Source organism: Podarcis filfolensis (assembly GCF_964270895.1).
Source record: "Podarcis filfolensis genome assembly, chromosome: 9".
In the NCBI taxonomy this organism is placed as follows: Eukaryota; Metazoa; Chordata; class Lepidosauria; order Squamata; family Lacertidae; genus Podarcis; species Podarcis filfolensis.
In genome coordinates, this window is record NC_139610.1 from 69,036,669 (window position 1) to 69,060,836 (window position 24,168).

The 24,168-nt window shown below is 44.8% G+C and overlaps 1 protein-coding gene across 1 annotated transcript in view; it reads right to left on the bottom strand.

Annotated features, from left to right (window-relative positions):
- ADAMTS3 (ADAM metallopeptidase with thrombospondin type 1 motif 3) overlaps positions 1-24,168 on the bottom strand; it is a 138,147-nt gene that overhangs the window by 106,765 nt on the left and 7,214 nt on the right. The window contains exon 4 of the mRNA XM_083571019.1: positions 17,531-17,937. Within this exon, the coding sequence (XP_083427145.1) occupies positions 17,531-17,937 (407 nt within the window). The remainder of the gene's footprint in view (positions 1-17,530; positions 17,938-24,168) is intronic.

Below are 24,168 nucleotides of genomic sequence, written 5' to 3' on the forward strand. Positions count from 1 at the left end.
AGGCTGCTTGCCTGCCAGAGATCATTATATAAGAGACTTCTTAGATCAAGAAGAGGCAAGTAAGAGGCAACCTTATAATAATATATAATAATAAAAATAATTTATTATTTATACCCCGCCCATCTGGCTGGGTTTCCCCAGCCACTCTGGGGAGCTTCCAACAAAGTATTACAATACAGTGGTCTGTTAAACATTAAAAGCTTCCCTAAAGAGGGCTGCCTTCAGATGTCTTCTAAAAGTCTGGTAGTTGTTCTTCTCTTTGACATCTGGTGGGAGGGCATTCCACAGGGCAGGCACCACCACCGAGAAGGCCCTCTGCCTGGTTCCCTGTAATTTGGTTTCTCACAATGAGAGAACTGCCAGAAGGCCCTCAGCGCTGGACCTCAGTGTCCAGGCAGAACGATGGAGGTGGAGACGCTCCTTCAGGTATACTGGACCGAGGCCGTTTAGGGCTTTAAAGGTCAGCACCACCACTTTGAATTGTGCTCGGAAACGTACTGGGAGCCAATGTATTATAGTGCTTTATAAAATTATGCATGGAAAAAGAGAAAGTGGATAGAGAAAGGGTTTTCTTCCTCTCTCATAACACTAGAACTCATGGGCATCAATAAAGCTGAATGTTGGAAGATTCAGAACAGATGAAATAAAGTACTTTTTCATGCAGCTCATAGTCAAATGATGGAGGCAGTGATGGTCACCAACCTGGATGGCTTTCAACTCTTGGAGGAGAGGTTTATCAATGGCTTGGCAATCCCACACAGTGAAGGAGAAGAGAACTTGTCCTTCTAGTCCTGGAGAAACAGGAGATTGCTTCTCCTTCTTGGGGCAACATCAGCAGGTTGGAGTGGTCTTGCCTGCAATTCCTAAGTACTGCAGGCTATTTCAGTATGCTGCAAGCAGTGACCTCAGTCACAGAGGATTCAAGAAGCAGATGCCACCTTTTGGCAACAAAAGCAAAAATCCAGAAGGAAAATTACTTGTCAATCTGCCCAGTACTGTGTTGTTTCTAGGTTTCTCTCTTTTTTTGCAAAAGGGGGGGGGGAGTATCGCCAAGGACAGAAGGTGCGATTCAACAACAGTTCCAAAACACATAACTAAAGAACATCTAATGACCGCCCACTTTGCGTTTGTTAAATTAATCACCCGCCACACTCTCCAACCCAACATCTCTTTGCAGTTCAGCTTTACAGTGGTACCTCGGGTTAAGAACTTAATTTGTTCTGGAGGTCCGTTCTTAACCTGAAACTGTTCTTAATCTGAGGTACCACTTTAACTAATGGGGCCTCCCGCTGCCACTGCACTACCACCACACGATTTCTGTTCTCATCCTGAAGCAAAGTTCTTAACCCGAGGTACTATTTCTGGGTTAGTGGAGTCTGTAACCTGAAGTGTCTGTAACCTGAGGTACCACTGTATTGTGATCTCCCTGCCACCCCCCAAAAAGTGGGGCCTACCTTCATGAGGGGATGCAGGTGGCGCTGTGGGTTAAACCACAGAGCCTAGGACTTGCCGATCAGAAGGTCGGCAGTTCGAATCCCTGCGACGGGGTGAGCTCCCGTTGCTCGGTCCCAGCTCCTGCCAACCTAGCAGTTCAAAAGCACGTCAAAGTGCAAGTAGATAAATAGGTACCGCTCCAGCAGGAAGGTAAACGGTGTTTCCATGTGCTGCTCTGGTTCACCAGAAGTGGCTTAGTCATGCTGGCCACATGACCCGGAAGCTGTCTGCAGACAAACACCGGCTCCCTCGGGCAACCAAGCGAGATGAGCGCTGCAACCCCAGAGTCGGTCACGACTGGACCTAATGGTCAGGGGTCCTTTACCTTACCTTCATGAGGTGCTCAGCAAAGGCTGGGCAATACAAGAACCACTTGGACAGATTCCCTCTCCCACCCACCTTTGTACATGGTAAAGTTCTGGTGCACAGAGAGCTACCATCAGACATCGAGCACAGGCTGTGCAGGTCTGGTCAAAAGAAGAGCCAGGAAAGTCTTGCCTTAGCTCAATGGTAGAGCATCCAGCTCTCATGCAGAAGGTCCCAAGTTCAATTCCTAACATATCCAGGCAAGACTGTAAAGAACTCCTGCATGGAATTCCGGAGAGCCACTGCCTGCCAGTGCAGACAATATAAATCTGGGTTTGACTCTGTATGTGGCAGTTTCCTGTGTCCCTCAGACAGGTAGCACAATCCCTTTCTCCCTGCCTCTTCCCTATAAACTGCAGCTGCACACATGGGAGGGACAATCAGTTCATTAGCCAGATAATAAAATTATTATTATTATTATTATTATTATTATTATTATTATTATTATTATTAGCTATTGCCAATCCACAGTGACCATGATCTGGGTGGCTGTAATGCATTCTAGACTGGCTAAGAATTATACAAGTTTTTATTTCACTTTATTTTTATTTTGGGGGTATTAAACTGTGTTTGACCCACCCTGGTAACACCATGCGTATGGTAAGCTATAAATGCAAATAAATAAATATTGAGACCTTCTCTCTCTTCCCACACCTCAATAGATCACCCCCAACTAGGAATGGAAATACTGTAGCTGTCAATTTTCGTTTCCCTTGGTTTTGGTTTTTTAGTTCTGCACATCAGTTCATTTTGTTTTTTGTTTTGTTTTGTTTAAAAAGCCCTCATGAAAATCTATCCGAATTTAATGTGAATTTCTGCATAAAATTGTGCCCAATGTACAGATTCTTGCAAAGCAATTTTTCCCAGTGTGCACATTTTTTACATTATTATGTAAAGCGTTTTGTATGTTTATTTCCATGAACATATGTGCATTTTATGCACACTCTTTATGCGTTTTTGTACTCATTGCTGGACTGGAGATCTGCGGTGCATAACTTGAAGAGGTGAAGATTTTGAAGGGCATCTGCATTTCAGTTTTCATATTGTTTTGCAAAGTGCTGATTAGGTAGGTCCAGCTTTAAACATGAAGTCAGTAAATGGTACGTGAGGCCGCTGCTTCCTATGCAAAGCCAAGGGATGCAAAAACTTCATCCTGCGCTGAAGAGCCAAGGCAGGTATGAGAAGATGCAGAGCTTGTTGCTTTAAAAAGCCGCCAGTCTTCTCAATACCCATTTTCCTAACGCACAACCAGGGGATGTCCTCCAAGTTGGAGGTGGACGGCTGCAGTATTTATTCCTGCTTGTTTCACATAATTGAGGGCTTGTTACCGACTGGCAACAACCAATTTCCAAGGATAGACTTGTCAAGCCAATTTCCCTCCACCATAGTTATAATGCAGGTGTACGGCAACAGAGATTTTTTTAAATAAAATAAAATACGGTGTATTTGAAAATGAGTCACGGCAAGAAACAGTGCTCTTGGTTTTTAGAACAGTCCAAGCCACAGGCAACAGATGATGCAGAAATTCAGAAAAGTATTTTAAAAAAACTGGGTGCTGCAAACAAAGAATCTGGAGAGGGCTAATGGTTTAATTATGATTGTATTTATTTCTCCTCAGCACTTTTATTTCAAGACAAATAGAACTCACCATGCAGTGACTTACAGTAAGTCACCAGGTGAGTTGGAGCAGCCAGTGCCCCAGATTCTGGTCAGGTCAAATAAATGTACCCCCCTCTTCCCTCATTCTCTTAGATTCAGGCAGATGGCTAGGGCAGTTTGGAAGGTTCCTTGTGGAATGGTAGAGGCCTGACTGGAAAGCTTAAAGCCCGTCACTGCTACATGGGAGATGGACTGAAGAAAATGAAATATGAATTGGACCCACCCCACAGCTTGAGCTATCACAACTAGGAGCTAGGTGCAGTCTAAAAAAAAAAAGCATAGACTCTCCCATACAGGCCAGCTTCCATTTTGACTTGAAATGTTTGTTTGGGGCTTCTCAAAAGTACATAAAGACAAGAAGGAGACAGGAGGGTCACCCGTCTGAAATGGCACCCACCTGAGAGGTGCCACAACTGCGCTCCAGCTCACTCTGGTACTCTGAAAACAAAAGCCCTGTTTATATTGTGTAATCAGCATGCATAGACAAAATCAGTTCCTGTATTCACATAGGAACCTGCCTGATGGAAAAGACCACTACTTCATAGAATCATAGAATTGCAGAGTTGGATGCGTGGGATGTGAAACACAGAGCAGTCAAGTACAACATCCCTAGAGTGGACGTAAAAAGGGGATGTCTTGACCTGCCAGTCGGAACTTCCTGTTTCCTCCTAGGCTGGGTGGGACAGACTTCCTCTACATGTGACCAGAGGTGGACGTGGCCTCACCTATGCAGGTAAAAAAATACCTCAGCGGAGGCCGCCATCTCTCTCTCTCTCTGACTAGATTCATCGAAGAAGCAACATCTGCTTAGCCTAAGATGCTCTCTTGGCTTTCACCCAAGAGAGGACAAAGGAGCTGTCTCCTTATGTGATAGTTTCCAGGTACAGTGGTACCTCGAGTTAAGAACTTAATTCATTCTGGAGGTCCATTCTTAACCTGAAACTGTTCTTAACCTGAAGTACCACTTTAGCTAATGGGGCCTCCTGCTGCCACCACACAATTTCTGTTCTCATCCTGAAGCAAAGTTCTTAACCCGAGGTAATATTTCCGGGTCAGCGGAGTCTGTAACCTGAAGCGTCTGTAACCTGAAGCGTCTGTAACCCAAGGTACCACTGTATATTACTTTTGTAACTTAAGTCTGCCTTCTGGGATTTATCTGTGAACAGAATGTGAGTGAGTAAACCCTTTTTAAACTTTTATAGAAGACCGTGTTATGTGTATCTTTTTATGAGGGACTAAAGGGGAAATTACCAAGGAAATTTATTTTAGAGGCTTTAGTGAGCCTGAGCAAACGTATCCACTGTACAAGTTTAAAAAGGGGAATGTTACTCTGCTAAATTAACACAAGTTGGAAAGGATATAATCAAACAATATATCCTCTCCTGCATCCCCGAACATTCCCACAGGATGGAACCCAATGGATCATCTAGTCCAATCCCCTGCAATGCAGAGAATCTTTCATCCAGCTCAGTATTGCCTATATTGAGTGGCAGTCTCTCTCCAGGGTTTCAGGCAGGTGACAGTCCCAGTCCTACCTGGAGATGCTGAGGATTTGACCTTGGACCTTCTGCACAGAAGACAGATGCTGCACCATTGATCTATGGCCCTTTCCTCAAGGGCTTTCATGAAACAATATAGAGAGAAGAAAATGTGAAGAAACATCATTATGCGTACTAAAACTTCAGTTATAGCTGGGAAAGGTTAAGATGATAGTCTAGAGCAGGTGAAGTCATCATGCCCTCCAGACATTGCTGGACTACAACTCCCATCATCCCTGACCATTGGTCATAGGTGCCTGGGACTGCTGGGAGTTGAAGTCCAAGAGCATTTGGAGGGCCACAGGTTCCCTACCCTCAATTTAGGATTAGATAGATACAGTGCTGGGTTTACGTATAAGCTAAACAAGCTATAGCTTAGGGCCCCACTCTCTTGGGTCCCCCAAAAAATTTAAAGGAAAAAAACCTGGATGTACATTTCCAAAATATAAGATAAAAAACAAATAAAACAAAACCTACATACAGCAACAGTGTTTTGTGTTGTGTAGGCTTCTATAATGTAAGTAAATGGCCCCATCTGCTAGCCTGCTCCCTAAAATATCACTGGTTTGCTCATTTCTATATATAGGGTGCCTACATTCTGCATGGACTGGTTGAATGGCAACATGTGCAAATGGCTTTAGATACCTATTAGGTCCATAAATTATCATATAGCATATATTCAACACAAAAAACAGTGACAATTGTTGACAAAGGACAGCTGGACATATAAAGGGCCCCATTACCTTTCAGTAGCTTAGGGCCTCATCAAACCTAAATCCGGCCCTGGATAGATAGATGATAGATAGATGATAGATAGATAGATAGATAGATAGATAGATAGATAGATAGATGACAGACAAATGTGCTTACCCCAATGTCTTTGGACCCAGAAATCATGGTGTGTCACATCATCATCATTTCCCAAAAGCATTTGAGGTTTCAATTTGTGGTGTGCAAGACAGCCAGCAGCAGTAGCAGCAGTTGAGCTGCTGGCTTGCTGATTCATTAAGAACCAAAAAGGTCACCATCTCGCTTGGAACCTCCTTCCTTGAGCATCTGGTTTACTGGAAGTTCAGTGGGTGTGCAGGGAATGAGGACACTGGGCTGGACACTGCAGGAAATACTGGCCTGTCCTGTATGATGGAGGACACCAGGCCAGTCTTAGTTTGTTGCCCTTCATCTGATTGCAAAATGTATCGGAAGCCAGTTGCTGTTTTCACCCTCTCTAGAAGTGTAATCCAGCTGCTTCGACTTGGCTCAAGGGCTGCCGGTGACGTTCCAAGCCGTTCAACTTGGTGTGTGTCAAATCAGTTTTTCCTATGACCAAACAAGTCCTGGAAGGACAGGAAGAGGGAAATACACCCACCCCCGTTTTGGAAAATCTATTATTTTTGAAGGTTGACTGGGGTCGGGTGAATCACACTTCTCCCCACCCCCAAATTATAAAAAAGAGAGATGAACTGTATAACAGGAGAAAAAAATATATGAATGCAAAGTTTTATTCTGCGCAATAATACACAGCGGAAAGAAGGGGACTCTGATTTCATAGCACATCCCACCCAGTTGCAATGTATTTACTAACAGCAAGCTCAATTTTCACTGGTTTGGCAAAATGGCACAGAAGGAACCCCAAGCTTTGCAGAAGTACGAAAATTATTTAGTTGAGGGGTCGGGAGTAAATGCAAGTAATCTAGCAAGGACTGAGCTTGCTCAGAGGGCACAGAGTGCTCATTGATCAGTGATCTATCTAGCTAATGTCTGCTTTGTGGCTGGTGACCACCCAGAGGTTGATGGTCCACAACTCTCACCATTCCTGGTCAACGGTCAATGATTGAGAATGGTAGAAGTTGAAGTCCTAGAGCAGCGGTTCTCAACCTGTGGGTCCCCAGATGTTGCTGGACTACAACTCCCATCATCCCTGAGCTCTGGCCTTGCTAGCTAGGGATGATGGGAGTTGTAGTCCAACAACATCTGGGGACCTACAGGTTGAGAACCTCTGTCCTAGAGCATCGCAGCCTACTAAACTGATGGTGAAGAATAGATGTTTCCTTAATGAAGGGATGGTGCACCTGTCTCCCTCCAGAGGTGTAGGAGGGTGTCTAGAGTTGAGCCTCCTGAACAAAGGGAAAAAACACATGTGCTGCTCTGCATACATTTGCCGCTGGCCCTGCCAACCAAACATGTGCTCCCCAAAAGTTTACCCTGATGGGAATGTGGCCTTTGACCTCTAAAAGGTACCCTAAAGGTAAAGGGACCCCTGACCATTAGGTCCAGTCATGGCCGACTCTGGGGTTACAGCGCTCATCTCGCTTTATTGGCCAAGGGAGTCGGCATACAGCTTCCAGGTCATGTGGCCAGCATGACTAAGCCGCTTCTGGCGAACCAGAGCAGCACACAGAAACGCCGTTTACCTTCCCGCTGGAGCGGTACCTATTTATCTACTTACACTTTGATATGCTTTCGAACTGCTTGGTTGCCAGGAGCAGGGACCGAGGAACGGGAGCTCACCCCGTCACGGGGATTCAAACCGCCGACCTTCTGATCGGCAAGTCCTAGGCTCTGTGGTTTAACCTACAGTGCCACCTGCATCCCTAAAAGGTACCCTACCTCTGCCTTAAAACATTAACATATATAAGTCCATTTGATTAACCATCTTCAAATATCTCAAGGGCTGTCACATGGAAGAGGGGACACGCTTGTTTTCTCCTGCTCTGGAGGGTAGGACTCAAACCAATGGCTTCAAGTTACAAGAAAGGAAATTCCAACAAAACATCAGGAAGAACTTTCTGAAGGTAAGAGCTGTTTGATGGTTGGACAGTCTCCCTTGGGAGGTTGTGGACTCTCCTTCATTGGAGGGTTTTACACAGAGGGTCAGGGATGCTTTAGCTGAGATTCCTGCATTGCAAGTGGTTGGAGTAGATGATGTTCAGGGTCTGACTAGATGATGTTCAGGGTCCCTTCCAACTCTACAGTTCTATGGTTCTATGATAGGGTGCTTCTCTCCAGCACAGACTATAAGCTCTGGGAGTCACCATGGAAAAGGCAAGTCTTCAGCAATTTCTTAAGGGAACGTTTGGAGGGAGGAGAGAAGGAGAGAGAGAGAGAGAGAGAGAGAGAGAGAGAGAGAGGGAGAGGTTTTGAAGACGAAGGGGGAAAGGGAGGTGATTTTGGCATGCAGAACCAGGGATCTGTTTCAAGCGTAGGAAGAATCAGGCATGGCAACAAAGCGAAGGAAGGCCAGAGAGGGCCAAGAACAAGAGACTGCACCAAAATCAAGAAGAACTCTCCTTCTCAGCTGAAAAAGGAAGCAGGTTTGTGCCCAGAGAGAACAGTTTACATGGGACAGAAAAACCACAATGCCTCCAAGCTGAACGGAAGGAGGAACTGGAGGTGCAGCGGGGAGAGATGTTTAGTCTGATCTGTGAACTTCTTGTGGCAGGCAAGTTCCTGGTTGAAACCCAATCCAATGGATTAAATGCAGTGAAAAAATGTTTCCGTTTATTTACTTGTTTATAAGATTTCTTGCCTATATTTCTGCTGAGGGTCCTAGGTTAGGTAACAGTGGCATAATATACAGTTATGAAAATGCAGATAACCATTACAATGGCAGATGGACAGAACCGGAAAAGAGAAGACTGATAGCCACCTTCAAGTTTCTAAAGGGCTGTCACAGGGAAGATGGAGTAAGTTTCTTTTTTCCTGCTCCGGAGGGTAGGACTCGAACCAATGGACTCAAGTTACAAGAAAGGAGATTCTGAATAAACATCACAAAAACTTTCTGACAGTAAGAACTGTTCGACAGTGCAACGGTCTCCCTTGGGAGGTGATGGACTCTCCTTCCTTGGAGATTTTTAAGCAGAGGTTGGATGGCCATCTGTCCTGGATGTTTCAGCTGAGATTTCTGCATTGCAGGAGGTTGGACCAGTTGATCCTTGGGATCCCTTCCAACTCTAAGATTCTATGACTGCCCTCCAATGGAATAGAACAGTATTAATTTGGCGAAAGAAGTGAGTAAAACAAAGCACCTTAACAGTCAAAGACGCTGGATGCATCTCTTTGGGGAGGGAGTTCCGCAATGTAGGGGCTGTCAGGAGCTCAGCCTACTCTCGAGTAGACCCCTGGCAAAGACACATGCCCGACTGGCATGTTCTCTCCCTCCTGGTCTTTCATTTGGGAGCTTCAAAAGCTTTCTTTAGCCTGAACATCACAGCGACCGATGCCAACCGACACTGGCACACTTAGGGATCCGCAGAGTTTGCGCAGTAGTGTAACAGACCTCAGCAACTCAACATTTTGGCTAATCTACTTTATTTACATATAAACACACACGGAGCACTGCAACATGGCTTCCTTTCTCTCTAGCATCAGACAGCAAAGAGAAAAAGAACAAAGGACAATAGTCCCACTTCACGGAACACAGTAACACAAACATCCTGTCTCCATCACTTCCCACTCTGTGGAGTCAAAACATACACCGTCATGTGAAAGACAACAATCCCATGACTGCAATCATGGAGCAGGAATTCTAACAGGGGCTTCCACAGAGAAATGTCTCTGCTTCCATCGGCCACCATCCCCTGCACATCTGAGAGTAGCCTAACTATGAAGGTCCCTCTGCCAATGTTAACACCAGCAGTCACTAGTTCCAATAGAAACTGGTAGGACAGAAGACCAACAATGGGTGGAGCCAAGGTCAATGACAAGACTAGCCTAGTAATTTTAAGTTTGCCCTCATCTTCCTCCTGCTGAGTTGTATAGGAGCAACGCCTGAGACCAAGGAGGAAGAAACTGACTGCTAGACCCTGGACTGCTTGTAAGTAAGAAGGCTGGAGCAGGCTGGCTGAGGGCTGACTGATGTTTTTGGTCCCAGTGGCCCATTCACTCTAATAGACCAGTCTCCACTGCTTAGAAACCCAAGAAGGGAAAGAGATGGTCTTTCAGATATTTGGGGTCAATTCACACATCCACTTGGGCAAAGGATGGTTGAAAAGAGATCCACTTTTTGTTTTTCCCAGTTCATTTTCAAGGTGGTTGAATGCAAGCCTAATTTTCTGAAATGGGGTGGAAAAAAGAAAAACGAAACAACCCAGGAGATTTCTCAGTGAGGGAGGGGGAGGGTTCTAGCAGATAAACATGTTTAGAAGGATATTTCATGTATCCCTACTGCATGTACACCCCTTCCGGATCAGGAGTCATACATGTTCACACTAGATGTGGAAGGAAAGCCAAAAAGAGAGCAGCTCAGCAAAGCAGACTTGGATGAAAGGCACAAGACCCCAAAAGTGAAGGATGGGCAAATATATCCATTTTTGTTTCTCTCCATTTTTCATTTTTCCAGACTTAGCTCCAGTTCTCCACATCAGCTTTCAGAATGAATTTTCTCCCAACAAACACATTTTGGGGATGCAATTTTGCCTAATGTGCACATTTTTTGCAAAGCGGTTCTACACCCAGCACAGAAACCAAGTGGGCTGAAAGAGGAGGGAACCAGCATTGAAATTTAGCAGGCTCCAGAAGATGTCTTTCCTGACATCTCTTTTCCTCTTCTGCTTGTCCCCACCGAGTTAGCTTCACGGGGGGAGGGGGGGCAGACTAGTAACTTTTAATTATTGCCAGCATTATTCACTTAGGAAGCAAAATGACCAGTCAGCACACTTAGTCTAATTAATTTGAAAGGAACTGTAGCACTGCACTGCAGACTCTCCAAAAGTGCCACCAGAAAGCAATTTATTATCAGACAACAAGGCTGAGGAAACCTCACGCAGAGAGTGGGTGAAAGAAGATCTCCAAGCTTCTCTTTCTCTAGCCAGGCCACATGCAGGGCCGTCTTTACCCGGGGGTGCAAAAGGGGTGTAGGGCACCCGGGCGCCGAATTCTGGAGGGCGCCAGGCACCTGTCGCTGAAGCCGCCTAAGCTCTTAACTGTCTACCTGTTATGAAATAATAAATAATAATAAAAATAATAAAAATAATAAATAATTTTGATCAAGCTAGAAAAACTACTACTACTACTACTACTACTAATAATAATAATAATAATAATAATAATAATAATAATTTATTTATACCCCACCCATCTGGCTGGATTTCCCCAGACACTCTGGGCGGCTTCCAACAGAACACCAAAATACAATAACCTATTAAATATTAAAAGCTTCCCTAAAGAGGGCTGCCTTCAGATGTTTTCTAAAAGTCTGGTAGTTGTTGTTCTCTTTGACATCTGGTGGGAGGGCATTCCACAGGGCGGGTGCCACTACCGAGAAGGCCCTCTGCCTGGTTCCCTGTAACTTGGCTTCTCGCAGCAAGGGAACCGCCAGAAGGCCCTCAGCGCTGGACCTCAGTGTCCGGGCTGAACGATGCGGGTGGAGACGCTCCTTCAGGTATACTGGGCCGAGGCCATTTAGGGCTGTAAAGGTCAGCACCAATACTTTGAATTGTGCTCAGAAACGTACTGGGAACCAGTGTAGGCATTTCAAGACCGGTGTTATACCTAGGTATTACCGAAATGTATACCTACTGTTTCACTAAAGGACTTTCGACTTTGTGCGCTCATTTACCAAAGACGTGATGCGCCAGCGGCGGTGCTTGTCATTCACAACAGCAGGACCTGTCAGACTTGGGGGTGCTGGGCAGATCTTTGCACCCCGGCAGTACATATGTGAAAGACTCCCCTGGCCACACGCCAGCATTGGCACTTGCTTTGTACCAAAAGTGGTTTTAGAATCATAGTGTTTGAAGGGACCACGGGGGTCATCTAGTCCAACCCCCTGCAACAAAGGGATCTTTCGCCCAACATGAAGCTTGAACCCACAACCCTGAGATTGAGAATCTCATGCCAGTCATAGACAAACTTGGCCCTCCAGATGTTTTGGGACTACAACTCCCATCATCCCTAGCTAACAGGACCAGTGGTCAGGGATGATGGGAATTGTAGTCTCAAAGCATCTGGAGGGCTGAGTTTGCCTAAGCCTGCACTAAGCTATCCTCTTGCCCAGCTGGAATGTGTCCTTGAACTGCAAACAGGCCTTTTGTTTCCTTGGCTGGGGGAGAGGGAGAAAGGTGTGTGAGCGCATGTAGATTGCACAAAATTACACTTGCCCCCACCCGCTTTTGCCTCTGGCCACACCCACCATTGGCATGTGGCCCTCAGAAGCCTGCCCAGACAGGAGAGTGGCCCTCAGGTTGGAAAACGTTCCCCAGTGAGCTGAAACTGAACAGGACAAAGCGAGCATAAACTTCGAAATACAGTGGTGAGCTAAGCTGTCTCAGCAAACACTTTGAGCCAAAAACTAGAGGGAGAGGGAGACTAACAAGACATCCGTTTCAAAAAGATGGATTCTAGTAACAATAAACTATTCATCAAGATGCTTCTGGGGAGCTGAGTGGATTCTGAATCGATGCTGGAATGACCACAGGATTCAATTAACATATTGATTCGTTGGCTCTTTATCGGATCAATATTGGGCCACCAGCTAAGCAGACGTCAGCCAAAAGATAGGAAGGAGAGTCTTTGTCTAAAGCCAGTTCTGCAATTCTTGCCTCCACCTTCCTTCTAAAATGTCAGTTGCACATACTCTGGGTAATAACTGAGTTCTAGCAGAACACAACACACACACAAACACAAATCTGGGATTCAGCAGCAACTTAATGCCAGGAAAGCTGTTATCACTGGGACACTGTTGGCATGTCTTCTGCGTTTTTAATAAAATGGACCCATGAGAGACTGCCTTTCTTTTTCTTTCTCTCTCTCTCTCTATCAAGCAGAAACAATATCCTGACCAACTGCCCCTGTATAGATCTGTAGGATCACTTAGATCAGCCTTTCTCAACCTTGGGTCCCAAGATGTTGTTGAACTACAACTCCCATCACCCCTAGCTAGCAAGGCCAGAGCTTAAGGGTGATGGGAGTTGTAGTCCAACAACATCTGGGGACCCACAGGTTGAGAACCACTGACTTAGATCATGCAGTTAAATTCTGCTAAGGGCTCCATGCCTTACAGAATATCATACAGTGGTGACCTGAGAAGGGCCATTTTCTGCTGTTGCCCGTTCCCTCTGCCACACCTAAAGCAGCAGCTATCAGTTGCTCCAGTCATCTGGCAAAGACATATCGTGGCGCCCAACCTTCCCCTGACCTATAAGATTGGACCTTTGTTTATGTGGCTGAAACCCATGAATCTCTGTTTCATTTGCTTCCCCATGCTTTTATGCTGTTGTTTAATTGGTATGTTTTCTGTTTGCTTTAATGGATATTGCCATTATAACGCACATGACGTATGCCGCTTTGAGGTTTTCGAACTGTGAAGTGGTTTTGAAATGCTTTTAATGAAACAAATCCCTGGTGGAGGAAGACTGGAAGAAATTTAAAGACTATCTTCAGAAATATTGTAAAATTAATGAATGTTAAAATGATGTTTGGATTGGAAATAAGTGGTATTTAGCAACAAAAGTTAATAAGAATATGCAAAAATGAGTTGATAAATGGATGAAAATATAGAGTTATAATACGTTACGATATAGAGTTAAGATAAATGAAAGAGGGCAAGGATTTGCTGATTTGATTATTTAAATGGGAATACAAAAAGGGGAGGTGTGAGGGAGTCAAGGAAACAAGTTAAATGAATTTAAAGTTACAAAAATGGATTTGTTTTTAATTTTTTTTTGTATCTATTTGTCTTTTGAATTCCGTATTTTTATTTTTATTTTATTTTTGTCATGTATCTTTTTGTATCTTTTTTATTATTTATGTAAACTTTTCTTTTTGTAAAACCTCAATAAATATCTTTAAAAAATAATAATAATGAAACAAATCCCTGATCTTTCTGCACTTGGGGGCACTGGGCAGTTTTTTGCACCCCGGTGCCACATATGCTAAAGACGGCACTGAAAACAACAATAAATAACAGTTTAACTATGAAGCTTGCTCTCACAGGAGGTAGCGAGGGCTCCCAACTTGGCTGGCTTTTAAAGAGGATTAGAAATAGTCCTGTTCTCCTAGATGGCAGTGGCTACAAGACACAAAGACCATGTTCTGCCTGTGCTGTCAGGGGTAATATGCCTCTGAATAACAGTTGCTTGGAGTTACAAGTGGTGAGAGTCAGAGGTACTGTCTTGCACCCAAGATCGGGGGACAGCACGAGGTGTGCTCTTGTGACGTAATACAGACAATGCAGGATTTCGCATCGTCGGGAGGAGGCTGAACGCAGAGCCTGGCATGGTGTGGCTTCTTCTCTCATGCTCAGGAGGAGCCAACCATTGAACCTAAGCACGCCCAGCCTCCTCCGTTCCTCAACATAGAGGGCGCCAAAGACCCCTCTGCCCCTAGGAGTTGGCACGCCTGGTGACAGTGCTGTCGCTCCTGGGTTTTTGCTGATGGGCTTTCAAGAAGCATATGGATGACCATTCTAGGAATAGGACACTGGACTGGATGGGGTCTTTGGCCTGATCTAGGACGGCTCTTCTTGAGTTCTTTTCCAGCGCACAAATTGCTATGCTCCCAATCTGCAGTTTGCGCATTGCTGAGCAACGAATGTCATGAATAGCCCTTGATTGGGCTCCAAACTATAAAAGATGAAAAAGCATGCAGAATTAACATGTTTTGATCATCTGCGGTTTCATTATTTCAGATGGTTCGACTAATTGCATATTTTTCTGGTGCCTTTATTGTTCCTCTCACTGTCTTGTCATTTGACCCTCATTTTCTCTCACCTCAGCTGCCCTCTGTTTTGCGTCCGCTTTAAAGACAGGACTGACTTTCTACATTACGAGATTCCCAAATGCTTAGACCCTGCCAAGGGTCCATCTCTCGTTCCAAGATATTGCTCAAGCAGAGCAACCCATGTACATCCCCAGCAACAATGTTCGTGTTTGGTTTTGAAGGGACTTGCACAAATCAGCTTTGCAAATTGAGCTTGCAAAGCATTTTCCTGGTTGCAACACACAGTCAGGGATATCGCAGGCAAGCCATGGCTCGGTATTGCTATCCAGCAATGCACACCTATGGAAAAAAAGTATATGGCCTCTAAGGATTCAGTCCAGGTGGCCATTATAACCAAGGCTGACCTGAAAAGTAAAGGAATTATGTAGCTACCTTGCTCATTGTCCATAGTTGCCATTCTAAAAATGCAAAATCAGAGAGAGAGAGAGAATATTGAAAGTGAAGGTCTGGGAGGACTCCAGGTTCCCTGATAGTATCAGCATCTACCTCCCCATCAGCTAATTCTCAGGTCTTTTGAAACTTATCCCTAGGGACGAGGGAGGAATTGCACTCATTCTGAAACTAATGCACTCATTCTGAAGCTAAACATGCACTGGAACAAAGCAGTCCTTCAGAATTTGCATTCAAATACTGATGAATTTTCATGAGGTTGTTTTTTAAATAAATAAAAAAACCCCAGTTTATTGGGCATGATATTCAGCTTTGCAATAGGTACCACAGGACTGAGAAAGGGCATTCCAATATTGAACACCAAATGTTAACAAAAAAACACATCAACCCTCAACTTCAATGACAAATATTATTATCGCTTTAAAATGAAGAACAACAATAATGCAAATGCATTACTGTTTCATAAATACTAGCAAGGACAAGACTGGCAAATTTGGATGCAATGAAACCTCATGGAACCATTCAGACTAACTGAACACTTTAATATCATTATCTGTCTTTTGTGACAGCTTTTCCAGGACGGCTGTGTGCAGGATTCACCAGAGGCCCAAATACTGAGCCGAAATGGATTATTTGGACTGAGCCAGGCATCATTCGAATTGAGTTTAAACATCCTTGGTTCACAAAGGAGCCGCGATCCACACAGTGCAGGATTGGATCCTTCTGCTGTTGGACTTGAGAATCAACTCCAGTATGGAGCCAACCTTTTCGAAACCCAGTGGTTCAACTCTATGGTAGAATAGGGTTTTAAAAACCTTTAGCCCTGCCCTCTTTCTTCAGGGATGGATCCAGTGCAAGGTGAAAGTCCCCTGGGTAACATTGAGTGAATTGACCCAATTCACATATCAGGGGTCCATGCACAGCTCTGCTTTCCTGATATGGGCCACCATAACGATTCAAGTTTTCTAAATACCCACTCACATGGACTCCTGCTTATTTATTTATTTATTTACACACACACACACACACACACACACACCAATGATCTCAAGAATTTTTCCCACCCCATTTCATTCTCACAATAAGCCTGTGACATAAGCTACACTGAAAAATAGTCACTGGCTCAAAGTTGGTGCAAAGTGAGGATTTGAACTTCCATCTCTCCAGTCCTAACCAAACACTCTAACCACTACACCAGTTCCCCTACACTACCAGAATCTCTTCCAGGAGATCCAACAGATTCCAGTGCTAAATCAACCAAGAGGGAAGCTGTCATCTTGACGTGAACTGAGATTTTGAATCAAAGCTACATCCATCTCCCCTGGTGCACTGCAAAGGACACAGAATGGTGCGGACAATTTTAATTGTCTTATCCCATAATGAAGCACGACTGCTGAAGGTGAGTAGGCATCGTCCCTTGAGTTTTGTTTGCATGGCAGACCAAACGTAAAAGTGATACGCGAGTGACTCTGAACTCTTTAGATACAGTGGTGGAGAACCTGTGGACCTCTACTACAAATCCCATCCTTGCTGCTGGTTGTGGCTTATGGGAGTTGGAGTCCAAAAACATCTGAGGAGGGGGGGGGGTTCAGGTTCACCACCCCTGCTTTGGAAGAAGGGCAGAGAAGAGGGGAGGGGCCCTTGACCTCTAACCTCACCAGTGAAAAGGATCCTGGGTAACCCAAAGCACTGAAGAGCAACTGTCATGTTCACTGAAGCAAGGAAGTTTCATGTATTTGAATGCAAATAGCTAAACATAAAAAGAGTTCCAACACAGAGAAACATTCCCCCATCCCATTTGGAAAATATTCCAAATTTATATATTTATTTCTTGCCCGTCCTTCACCCTAAGGTCCCAGTGCAGTATTTCTCAAACGTGGGTCCCCAGGTGTTGTTGGACTACAATTCCCATCATCCCTAGCTAGCAGGAAGAGTGGTCAGGGATGATGGGAGCTGTGGTCCAACAACATCAAAATGCAATATTAAAAGTAATTTAGAACAACTTAACAACCATAGAAACAAGGTGGGTTCTAAAAAGCAAACATCACAAGCGTTAAAAACCAAGGTAAAGAAGTGTGTCTTCAGCATTTGCCAGAAGCTGTAAATTTAAGGTGTTGGGCGCATCTCTGTGGCGAGGGAGTTCCACAGCTTAGGGGCCACCACAGAGAAGGCTCTCCCAGGGGATGCCACCCCCTGAGTCTCTGAGGGTGGGGGAACTACCAAGAGGGCCCCCCTGCTGATCTCAGCACCTGAGAAGATCTGTGGGGAAGGAAGCATCCTTTAAGCTATTATGAGTTACTGATGATGTTTGTGACAGAAACAACCACAGATATTGACACTATCAGTAACCAAAAAGAATATCTTACCAGACCATCGCAGTTGCTAATAGCAACTGAAGCGCTTGGGATATCCACAAGATCTCCAACGTAAGCACAGTTGGTCGATAATGATTCTTTTTTCCATATTCTTTCGGTGACAGTCCCACTCTGAGCCAGGCTAACGCCGTCTGTTCCGTTTCTTGTTTCCACAGAGTCTTCGTACCACTCCACCACCGCCCCGGGAGCTATTAGATGAGTGTTCGGCCTCAGTCTAAGATGGAACTCCCTTCCAAATGCAGATACATTGAAATATAGTTGCTTGGGGCTTGCCGATACATCTCTCACGGCTCTTCTTGAACGGCTTGCGGAAACTCTATGGGAGATGTAACTTCCGTCTGCTCTGGTGCTGATCGGGGTTGCTAAGACATACTGTTTTAGCTTGTGTTCTGATGTTTCTGTTAAAAGAAAAAGAAAAAAGGCAGCATTTATATCAATGTCAAATGGAGCAGACACAGCCATCAATATTTCCCTTCATAGCATCATAAGAAGAACACTTTTGGATCAGTTCAAAGACTTTGAATCATAGAATCATTGAATTGTAGACTTGGAAGGTACCCCATGGGTTATCTAGTCCAACCCCTGCAATAATAATAATAATAATAATAATAATAATAATAATAATAATAATAATAATAATTTATTATTTATACCCTGCCCATCTGGCTAAGTCTCCCCAGCCACTCTGGACAGCTCCCAATCGAGTGTTAAAAACAATACAGCATTAAATATTAAAAACTTCCCTAAACAGGGCTGCCTTCAGATGTCTTTTAAAGATAAGATAGCTGCTTATTTCCTTCACATCTGAAGGGAGGGCGTTCCACAGGGCGGGTGCCACTACCGAGAAGACCCTCTGTCTGGTTCCCTGTAACCTCACTTCTCACAATGAGGGAACCACCAGAAGGCCCTCTGAGCTGGATCTCAGTGTCTGGGCTGAACGATGGCGGTGGAGACGCTCCTTTAGGTATACAGGACCGATGATGATGCAGGAATCTCAGCTAAAAGCATCCATGACATCTAGTCCATCATCCTTTACCCACTACTGCCAATTCACTACCTATAGAAAAACCTCAGTCAAGCACAAAGTGAAGCTATGGGACTCATTTCCACAGCAGGCAGCAACGGCCACCAACCTAAATGCTGGGAAACTCAAAAGTGTGTGTTCTTGTTCTTGAATTCCGCTTGCTGGTTTCCCCATGGCGTCTGGGTGGCCACTGTGAGAAGGAGTGCCAAATTTTGCTGTTGCACAGGGTGCTGCTGAAATTTGAGACCCCCAGGTCCGCCACTGCCACAAACACAATACTTTTCAAATGACACAGTTAGCACAAACAAGAGTGATCTGATGTGCCAGCACTGAATGCATTAAAAAAACACCCAAAACTCACTGGATGAGTAGTAACAGAGTGAGTCCCCTGTACAGACATTTCCCTTTAGGGTGATGATTAGGTTCAGCCTTTCAGCTACAGTTCAAAAACAAGGGTGTTTTTTTAAGTCCTGTAACCACATCCCCACATTTCAGCATGCGGGAAGAAGGGAAGAAAGTGAACTCTTCAAGGAGCAGAACCAACTACGTATGAACAGGTGAGACTAAAAAGGAGAGAAGGAGACACCAGCAGGACTGTCTGCAGTCAGCAGAGAGCTTCCCAAGATCCATAAACATAGAAATGGAAGGCTGTTGCCCCCCCTCTTTAAGTAGTCAAAGGCAATTAAAATTAAATGTGTCATGCTTAAACTCTGAAGACATCCAGGCTTCTCAGCTGGCTTCCTTTGTCCCTTTTCCACAGTCTACAGTCTATGGAAATGCAATTCCATCCATTGGTGGTGGAAAACAATATTTTCCCCTCTCTTCATTCTCTCCCACACATCAGTTCCAGCACATCCTCTTTAGCTAATTAGGAGCTGTGCTAATAGCCAATAATAGTAAAAAGGGGGAAGAAGAAGATAAGAGTGAAAATGCTTACGCACAAGTTTTTAAACTTGGAAGCAGCCATTGATTCCAGTGGAAGAGCCAAATAAGTACTCCAGAGTGCAGCATAAGGGATTTTAAAATTGTCCTGATTTTGTTTCTCAGACTCCTCATTTCTGCTACAGTTGCAAAATGGTTACGTTGTAAGGTTTTGCTCAAGAAAGCACATCATATTCTCATAAGGAAGCATTCCAAAACATATAATTAAGCAAAAGGAAGGCATTTTTTTTTTTTAAGTGTTACAACTTTTTAGCAGAATTCCCAGAGGGAGCAAAAAAAAAAAGTCAAGAAATCAGGTCTGCTGGACCACCCAAGTCGATCCCGTCCACCTTACTGGAGCTAACTTGCATGTGTGATCTCATTCACGTTATTAGAGCTCATTGCAACTCATGGTCTCTCATAACACGAGAACTTGTGGACATCAATAAAGCTGGATGCTGAAAGATTTGGGACAGATAAAATGAAGCACCTCTACAGTCGTTGTAGAGTTAGACTGTGGATGGCTACAAAAGAAGATTGGACAAATTCATAGAGAAGAGAGAGTTATTGGAGGCTTCTAGCCATGATGGCAAGAAGAAGAAGAAGGAGGAGGAGGAGGAGGAGGAGGAGGAGGAGAAGGAGGAGGAGGAGGAGAAGGAGAAGGAGAAGGAGAAGGAGAAGGAGAAGGAGAAGGAGAAGGAGAAGGAGAAGGAGAAGGAGTTTTATTTATACCCCACCCTCCCCAGCCAAGACCGGGCTCAGGGCGGCTAGCGTCAGGTATAAAACAATTGATTAAAAGACAACATAAAAACAAGATTAAAATACAACATTAAAATGCAGCCTCATTTCAGTAGAAACTCAAATAAAATAAAATAAAAATTGGAGGATGAAAACGTCAGATCTTCACCAAGGCCAACTATCCAGACTGGTCCTACGTGGGCCAGAAAAAAGCCAGGGAAGTCCCCAAATAGGAGTTCCATCACAGAAAGAGAAAGGAAAAAGGAAAGAGGGGAAGGTGATCAAGTTGATTCCAAGCCAAAGACCACGCAAAACAACTCTGTCTTACAGGGCCTGTGGAAAGAAATCAGATCCCGCAGGGCCCTGGTCTCATGAGACAGAGCGTTCCACCAGGCCGGAGCCAGTGTTGAAAAGGCCCTGGCTCTGGTTGAGGCTAATCTAATTTCCTTAGGGCCCTGGACCTCTAGGGTGTTGCTATATGTGGACCTTAAGGTCCTCCGCAGGGCATACCAGGAGAGGCGGTCCCATAGGTATGAGGGTCCTAGGCCATGAAGGGCTTTAAAGGTCAGAACCAGCACCTATGGCTATGCTCCACCTCCACATCTGGAGCCAGCAACGTTGCTGGAAAGGGAAAGGATCTTGTTCTTGGGTCCTGCTTGCAGGTTCCCCACAGGGATCCAGGTGGTCACTGTGAGAACAGGATGTTGGATGAGAGGGGCCATTGGCCAGATCCATCAGGCTCTTCTTCAGTTCTTGTTACACCACTTTGGCTACCAACTTGGCACCAACTTGAATGAAACATTGGAGGGCAAGGAAGCTCTGCCCTGCACAACTGATCACACAATGTGGTGCACAGACACATAAGGCTATCCTATGCACCCTTTTCTTGGCAGTAAGTCCCAATAAAATAAGCAGGATGTACTCCCAATGTAAGGGACGCGGATGGTGCTGTGGTCTAAACCACTGAGCCTAGGGCTTGCCGATCAGAAGGTTGGTAGTTCGAATCCCGACGGGGTGAGCTCCCGTTGCTCGGTCCCTGCTCCTGCCCACCTAGCAGTTCGAAAGCACATCAAAGTGCAAATAGATGAATAGGTACCGCTCCGGCAGGAAGGTAAACGGTGTTTCCATGCACTGCTCTGGTTCGCCAGAAGTGGCTTAGTCATGCTGGCCACATAACCCGGAAGCTGCACGCCGGCTCCCTTGGCCAATAAAGCGAGATGAGCGTGCAACCCCAGAGTCGTCTGCGACTGGACTTAATGGTCAGGGGTACCTTTACCTTTACCTTTTTACTCCTAATGTAAACATGCTAAACATGTAATGGCATTTTTTTAATTCCCAATTACTTTTTCTTTCATTTTTTCTCACTCATATATATATATATATATATATATATATATATATATATATATGAAATTCTCTTAATAAAATATTAATTTAAAAAATGTAAGCATGTTTAGATTGGACGAGAGAGAGAGAGGGAGAGAGAGAAAAATCTATGAAATCTAATAGCCTAATAGTCCTGGAAGTACATTTCTCTGTTCAGCCAGAGATGACAACTCCCAAGGGGCCACTTAAAATTCCCCCGTTGATTCAGAACTTGAAAGGGTCTCATTTATCACCCCAGTGTGTCTGGTTCGGCCTACAGGGAGTCATCAAGGAAGCTTTGCAAGGCCCCTCCTAAAGGCAGCTGGCCAATGTCATCCCGCGAAGTTCGAAAGCCAAGATCTTGTCAGAAACTCGTCAGTGTTATCAGAATTCTATCACCTCCCGGCTCCACATGCCAGGCAGAATGAGAGAGCTGAGAGGGCTGAGCCAAAAGGGCTTTGCAACACAAACTACCCTGCACACATCCAAGATTGTTTCTTCCCTAGCCGCAAGAGCTAAAAATACGTGGGTTTTTTTTATTGTTAGCAATATGTCATCGGATGATGCATGAGAATTACTCTTTGCTTTAAATTATATATGAGCATGAAAGATGCAGCTCCATAATTCAGCCTATATATATTGGTATATATATATATATATATATATATATATATATATATACACACATACACACACATGATTCTTCAGTTTGGATGCCTAGAAGTCTACTTTTGCCACGCAAATCCCTCCCTCCGAGATGGCGAGGTGCCATAATCACATTCGCTGGATGACTGTAGGCCAGTGGTGGCTGGTATTGCTAGGGCGAGAAGCATAGCGACCAACAGGAAGATAAGCCAGATACAAGGCCAGTCAGAGACACTCCCTGACTGTGGATAAGAAGGCAGAGAAGTGAGGACTGAGTGAGGACAGACTGAGGTCAATGCGGTAGCCCCCCAGTCACCCTAATGGTGCAGCTGCTGTAAGCTCCTTGGGGCAGGGGACCATGGCCCTGCTTATGTATTGCCGAGCATATTGGTGCTTCAAAAAAACCACAACCATTTAGCAGTAAGAGTGTCACATTGATGGAGCCTGTGCAGACAGGTGCCTCGCAAAGGGGAGCACACACATTAGGTCAGTGGACCAAGGAGACCAGACTAGTCCTCTAAATGTTATCCTGGTGTCTCCTTCCCAAAGCCCAGGAAGCTTCTGCCCAGCTTAAAGAGGCACGATATTCATGCGCGCGACATCAGGACATCAGTACATCTTGTGTGTGACATCACCCCCCACGCCATTGCCCTCACAATCTGGTGCCTCTGGCCCTAATTTTGCCTCTACGAAATATTTCACCACAAGCCACTGACATTAAGCCACAGACTATGGGTGCTTTCAGGAAAAGGGAAAAAATATATATGCCTATTTGTTTACAGGGATTTGTTGTGGGTGATTAGCAACAGAGGAGAAAATTGGTTCAGTTAGAATGTGAATGCGAATCTACTTAATTTGCACTTTCCTCCCAAATTTGCACGTCTCTGAATTTTGTGATGCAGCTCGCCAGTCAAATAACCCGCACAAAATTGTCTACACTGTGGGAAAGAATGAATAAAGATGCAAACACTGACAAAGCAAATGCGTTATATTGGGAACATCGCATTTAAAAATGTGTATTTCAAATGAAGTTGCATGCAAAACTGTGTATGCTAGGATAAATTTGTGGAAATGCGGAGAAATGCCACAGCATCAGAATGAAAAAAAAACATGGCAGTTTCCATCCCTGTTTGCATCAGAATTATTCAACACCCCTATCCATGGCATATAACCTCTGAATATGATGGCCCAAATTTAGCTGTTGTGACTTGCAGCCAAGGAAAGACTATGTTTTATCCAGTTCCCTTTTAAGACAGCTGGACTGTGTTTCTGTCAATTGCCCATCCTTGTTGTAGGACCATAATGCTTCAGAAAACTGGTCCTTTTTGCTCCGAGGCCACCTAAGAATACGAGGAGCTGAGCTGTCAAACTGGAGAAGAGCTCAGAGCAAAAGGTCACAGAAAGAGATCGCAAAAGCTTTGAGGCAGCCTTTTGAAGTGTTCGGGATGCGAGCTTTCGCCTGCTAGAAGAGCCACCGAACAGGTTTAAACCTCCGTATTAAGGGGTCAAAGGCACCAGAGATTTAGCTTTCAAGGACTGGCTGACTTGGCAACTCATCTCGCCCCCCCCTCCACACTGCCCCAAGACGATATGGTTTCCAGTTGGCAAGCGCTGAATGAATACGAATCTGAAAAATCCACAGACATTTCAGGAGCATTTTCTTTCCTGCTACGGGGAAAACAAGATGCCAGATTCACACATGGAGGGAAATTAAGAAACGGTTACGAGAGCCTCTGTTACAAGCCCATAGGCATTTCGTTAACTCGTCTGCCCACACACAGCTCTGCAATAGTGTTGACAGCTGCCAAGGCTGGAAGTGAGAGCCCCCAGCTCTGAGCACAGCTGCATTGTGTCAGGAGCCACCAGAGCTACATGTTTTGAGCATTTCCCTAGACGGAGAAGGACCCCAAGGCCTGCCCATAATTACATAAGAGCA